The sequence below is a fragment of the Cygnus olor genome, chromosome 1 (genome assembly GCF_009769625.2).
Source record: "Cygnus olor isolate bCygOlo1 chromosome 1, bCygOlo1.pri.v2, whole genome shotgun sequence".
Taxonomy (NCBI): domain Eukaryota; kingdom Metazoa; phylum Chordata; class Aves; order Anseriformes; family Anatidae; genus Cygnus; species Cygnus olor.
The window spans coordinates 57853417-57859416 of NC_049169.1; the positions used below are offsets into that span (position 1 = coordinate 57853417).

Consider the following 6000-nt stretch of genomic DNA (forward strand, 5'->3'; position numbering starts at 1 on the left):
TCTACTTCTTGAAGAACCACGAGGGTAGATTCAAGAATAAAGAAGCCCCCAGCTTATGACCATCATGCATGTGCACCCAAAAGCTGCCTTTAACAAGGTGACTCTGGTCACGTATGATTAAGGTCTTTTCTATTAAGAATAATGTGAAAACACTTGAAAGAAAAAAATAGTTTTGTTTAGAACAGAAATGTTAAGTGTACTCATTTTCTTAAACACTCCTGGATGACCTTTGTTCAGCCTTAAGTTAAGGTCACAGACAGATCAACAACTTGCCCAAAAATGCATAAAGAATTTAACCAATTGAGTAATAGTTCTACCAAGGATTTTCAGAATACTGAAAGCCAGAAACCCCACCAACTACAGCAACAGGCTTAGAATACTGAGTAAAGCATTATTCAACTGTATACACGCCTCTAAAACATTCAGCTTACAAACACTTAGATATGCTGATAGTTTTGTCATATTGGCTATTGCTTAACTACAGCATTCAATATTGATTTAAGTCTCCAAATTCTATACTAAATTAAGGGTATTTCTCATAAAAATTGTTATAACTCTGCATTTAACACAGATGTAAAACTAAAGCAAGAACACTACATACACAAGTTAAAAAAAAAAAGCTCCAAGTCTAACAGCTGCTCTGTAAAGTATAAAAAGCAAAGCAGAAAAAAGATGCTTTCAGGGAGCTTCCAGGTCTGTGAAACAAACCAATTTTGAAGATTATGGGGAAGACTTCCATGCAACATTTCTGGGTTTTGTTTTATTTTGATTTACAAGAGACAACAGCATTACATACCATAGTTTTACTTAACTTTCAGTATTACTTTTGTGCTGAACTGCACACAAGAGTGCAGTCTGGCTAGAAGGACTACAAGTCATTGTGCAATGAAGAATTGTAATTTAGGATTACAGCTTGCATAACACTGATGGTTCTGTAAGTTCAAAGGACTGAGAGATTTATCAGCCCATTCATTTCTACCAGCAAAAGGACTTAAGACCTTAAAAATATTTAGATTTTGCACAAAATCATGGAGTGAATCAACGTGTGCCCAATTTGAGATGAGCTATCCTAACAGGAACGTTGCAACTCTGATTTCAAGCTTTATTTCAGAAACAGAGGAAGCGTGCAACCTCATTCATTAATGAACATTTTTCAAATAAATATGCAAATCAGCCCAAAATCTAATTAGAAAAAAAAATAATCAAGGGTCTTGTCATTATATATTATGCCATAAAAAATAACATGAAGGAAAAAATATCAAGGTCACTCCAAGCTTTAAACGCAAGGCTGTGGACGAATCTCAAGAGACCTCTTTGGCCCTGACACACCTGCACAGCTCCATGCTATAACACAAAAAATTCCCATCTCTGGAACCTCACATGCATGGTATACATTTTGATCATTACAGCTTCCTTGGGTGTAACAGTCTTCTGTGGCTTTGTCTCCCTTACAGTTTCATAGCTTTCTTCTACGCTGACTCCTTCTTTATCTCTAACATAATTGAAGTATCTAATATAGACAAAAGATACATCTGTGCTGTTACTACCTGCTGAGAAGAGAAAAAAATGAAAATGTTTTGCAAAGTTTTTATATCAGGTCCTGAAAAAAAAGTATATTTTTCTTCCCCCAAACTTGTACCCTACAAAATTATTTACAGGCTTTTCTGTTACTATTTTTTATTTGAGACAGGTGTTTCTGCTGCAGTATTTATTTTTCTCTTTCAGAAAAAGCAGAGAGGGGGCTTATCACGTTTCTTACGCTGAAGAGAAATTAAAACTGAGTATCATAATCACTATTTGCATCATCTCACGAGGGCAGCTAACGTAAGGGACTACTTTTCCTTTGTTATACTTCAAAGTAGAGCATGTGGGGAGCTCAACAGCCTGTTTTCCTTACCTTTCTTTTATCTTCATCTGCTGGATCAAATCTGAAAATGGCCCGATTCTGTTAAAAAAAGAAAAAGTTTGCATTTGTTATGCGTGAACATCACCTGTTGAATTTGTAACACTTGCTAAACTATCATAAAAAATTAAGAGTTTGATTAAAAAAGCATAGCTAGTGAGACAATAACCGTGTCAACTTGTGTCCTTCTCCCACTTTACCCACCCCTGAGAGCTTCAGGAAGCGCCTCCAACGAACAATTTCACACTTTCCTCACTACTGATGCAGAACAAGCCTTGATCTACGGACTGTGCTCGTGATGTGTGTTAACCCTCACACATGGCACTTTACAGGGTGAAAAGTGTTAGCCCTAGATTTACATTTTACAGATACCTTATTACTTCAACTCTTCCCCGAGCAAGTCTTGTTGGCAAGCTTTTGACTGTACTTTAATGCGTCCCAAACTGGAATTATCATACTATGATCTTGCCCAGGGAAAACAAGAAGCACAAATCAAATGAGCCTTACTACAAAAAGTACCGCTTTTTTTTTTTTCTCCCTCCAGTTTTCCACATTGTGGTGTTTCCAAAACACACTATCAAGTCATTTGTTTCTATAGTACAGTTAAACACAAGACAGACGTGGTCTAGCAAAGAGTACTTGCTTCCCTTTAAGCACTTCAAATAGTAATTGAGCCCAGTTCTAGGTTTAGCATCCTGAAGTACGTTATTAGTGAAATATTACTCAAGTGACAAAGTTTATTCTGCCAGTCAATGAGCACAGCAGTAGTAGAAGAGTTATTTTAATGACATTTAACAGCTTTACAGCTAAATAACTAAACATGATGAACAGCTTCTAAGAAGTAATAAAATCTAAATTTCTTTTATTTCTAATAACAATTTTTGCTACACAGTGTAAGGAACTGAAAAACAAAGGTGACCCTCATAGCATATTAGTGGGCCCCTTAGGGTTCAAGGCCTTGGTCAGCCACCCTACCATTGGAGTTCCCAACATCAGTCAGATCCTTAAGGACGGTAGGAAAATAATTCCTTTCATTTCTGTTACAGGGCTCCCGACGCCACTGCTGAACAACGCGAGTTCAGAAAGATGCCAGCCACGGGCAGGTGAACGTTAACTGCCCAGCAGTTAACCAGGAGTAGGCTATCCTTGCTTTTGCATGGGAACATTTTTGGAAATACTAAAGAAATGTGGTGACAGTAAGTAGTTTAAATACTAAAGGAACAGAGGTTAGGACTAATCACTGCAAGCAGAACAGGTCTGCTCTTGCTCCTCTGTCCGATCAGTTTTTCCCATTATAGCTGTTCTATAGCCATCTGCACCTTAGAACTGCACATCATCCAACCCTTCTTTTCAATTAAAGCACATTCAGTTTGTTACTTGGAAAGACTAAAAACCAAAAGGAACTGGTGAGGACCTGGAACCTGCAGTACTCTGCCCAGACTTTGCTGGCCAACAGGGAACCCACCCGAGTCTGTAACACAGGACACAAAAAGATGCGGGAAGCATTAAGGCAAACTTCTGAACAAGAAGCACAGCAAGTGAAACGTCGTATTCAGACAGCATTACAAGACCGCTGTGCTGCTCCAAAAGAAGTATTTAGCTACACACGTAGCTCCAAACCTTAATTCAGAAGCTAGAAATGCCAGAACAGAAAGCACGCCAGCTCTCACTCTGTCCTCGAGAATTCAACTTAAGACTAAAAAACTCATCTGGGGAAGCTCCCGAGAAGGCATGGCATCCAGCGCAGCAAGCGTGAGAAGTGACACGGGTGTCACTTGACTGCACGCGTCTAACACGGGGTCATTGTCGAGCAGATCGGGGCGATGGGAGGTCCCTTCCCCACTGCCCTTCCCCGCGCCCTAGAAGCTGGTAAGGCGGAACAGGCGAGGCTGCTGAACTCCGGACCTCACAACCCTTCAGGGAGCGTCCTGCAGGTCTCCAGCCTCTACGTTTGTGTTTCCCACACACAAAGGCTGCCTCTGACAAGGCTGCTGCCCAGGCTTCCCCTGGAAGCTCACGTCTGGGTGAAGAAGCGCTTGGCATCATTGGATTTAAGACGTATCGCACATAAGCCAGCCAGCTTCCAGCCACCCCTCAGAGACGTGGGGACCCCCCCCACACCAAACCCACGTCCCCTGACCTCTCCCCTCACCCCAGCGCCGGGCACCCTCCGTTAGGAGCCTGAACACTTGTTCCAGCACCAGATTCCCCAATTCCAGCAGACACCTGGCTGTGCCTCAGCCGCATCCGAGGCCGCACCAGCCCCAGCCGTAGGGAACCCCCGGCCACCCCTGTTCCCGTGAGGGCTGCCCCCCGCGCAGCCCGCACCCCACCGGTGCCCACAAGATGGAGCAGGGCGCGCACTGACGCCCCCCGCCCCACCCCGCCCCCCGCTCCCCACACGACGTTTGCTCTCCCAGCCCGTTACCTCCTCGTTGTACCGCGCCAGGGCCCGCTCCACCGCCTCGGCGGCCCCTTGGCCCTGCGCGGCCTCCAGCGCGGCGCCCAGCCCGGCTCCCAGCCCCGCGCCCCGCTCCTCGCCCCGCTCCATGCCGCCCGGCCCCGGCCCCGGCCCCGGCCTCGGCCCCGGCCCCTGCCCCGCACGGCGCTGACGCAGCGCTCCCCTCGCAGCCCGCCCCGCCCGCTCGCTATTGGCTGGAAGGGGCGCCCCGCGGGGGGGTGGGGAAGACAGGACTACGAGTCCCAGCGTGCCGAGCGGCGCGGCGCTGCGCGGCGCGGTGGGGTGTGAGGGGCTTTGCGCCGCGCGGGATCATGGGTGGTGTAGTCCGCGCCGCGCTGCCGTGACGGCGCCTGGTGTGCAGTGCGGGTTGGAGACCCGAGCCGCACCCGGTGCCCCAGTGACACAAAGGACACCCCGACATGACGCCTCCCCGTTAGGCTTGCCCTCGCCCTGCCCGCTTTTGTGCTATGAGCCGCTTTTGTGCTTACAATGTCTGCTGCAAAGCAAGCGACCTGCCCAGACAAGGCCCAGCCACCGCCCCACGGGCACGGCGTTCACCTCACGGTGCCTTCACTGCTGCCGCCATGGTGCCCAGGGGCAATAGGTCCTGTGTGTGATGGCTGCAACCTGGCCTCCCAACCTGCGCAAGGGTGGCAGGGCCACATCTACGCACCTGCCCTGCACAAAATGACACCCACCCTGCACAAAATGACACCTGCCCGGCACAGAATGACACCCGCCCCGCACAAAATGACACCTGCCCCGCACAAAATGGTGCCCGCTGGCAGCCTGAGCTTGCAGCCCATCAGCGGGGCTGCCACGTCCATGGGCCACTGCAGGGCAAAGTTTCTGTATGGTGCTCAAAGTGAGGCTTTGTTGTAACATTTGGGAGCAAAACAAAACCCTTGTGGGCTGGAGGGTAAAGGCAATGAGGTTCATAGGCAATTGTGGTTCAGTACGTGTGCCCACGTACCGCAAGGCCTCCATGTTGCCCATGTGCTGGGTGCCATAGTGGGGCTGGGAATAGGTGCTGCAGGAGCAAATCATTCACAGAGAGATTTACTGAAGGGTTGTTTTTTCTTCTCAAGTCCAAGCTCCCAAAGTGGTGGTGGTACTTGAGAATTCACTATTTCTCTTTAGAGACACAAGCCCCTTCTGCGGGACAGTGCGCCTGTCTTCCCAAACCCACCCGCCTATCCTTTCACAGTGGGGTTAATATATTCTCTGGAGGGTTTTTACATGCGTATGAGGGAGCAAAAGGTGTGGGGAGATCCCGGTGCTTCACCATTGCTGTTTTGCCCTGGACATGGTGGGAGGGCAGGGTGAGCTGACACTGGCACACTGGGCAAAAGCCTGCAGTGTCAGGGCACACACTGGCTATCTCTACAGAGCTCTACAACACTGCAGGTTTAAGCTACAGTTAAGAAGGTAGGTAGTAGCTCCGTACTCAGCGTGTGCTATAGTCAAACTCCACTGTCAAGATAGCTGAAAGCAATATACTGAAGTTAACAAAAAGCCCACAATAATAAAACTTCAGAGGGAGCTGCGGTTGGTCTCTCCTTGAAGTGTTTGTTCATTCAGCAGCAATTCAGGAGGTACTCAGTGGTCACGACGAGCAAACCTTTCATGTCACAAA

General features: G+C 47.5%; 1 protein-coding gene across 2 annotated transcripts in view; it reads right to left on the reverse strand.

Annotated features, from left to right (window-relative positions):
* The window catches only part of RIC8B (RIC8 guanine nucleotide exchange factor B), a 36680-nt gene extending 32219 nt beyond the window's left edge, over positions 1-4461 (reverse strand). The window contains exons 1-2 of one of the 2 annotated variants that reach the window (XM_040559840.1): positions 4332-4461; positions 1898-1945 (exon numbers count right to left, since the gene is read on the reverse strand). In XM_040559840.1, coding sequence (XP_040415774.1) covers positions 1898-1945; positions 4332-4454 — 171 coding nt within the window. In that variant the 5' untranslated portion in view covers positions 4455-4461. Of the gene's footprint in view, positions 1-1897; positions 1946-4129; positions 4240-4331 lie in introns of those variants that run through there. The other variant, XM_040559847.1, reaches the window with a different exon arrangement.
* Positions 4462-6000: the final 1539 nt, after the last annotated feature.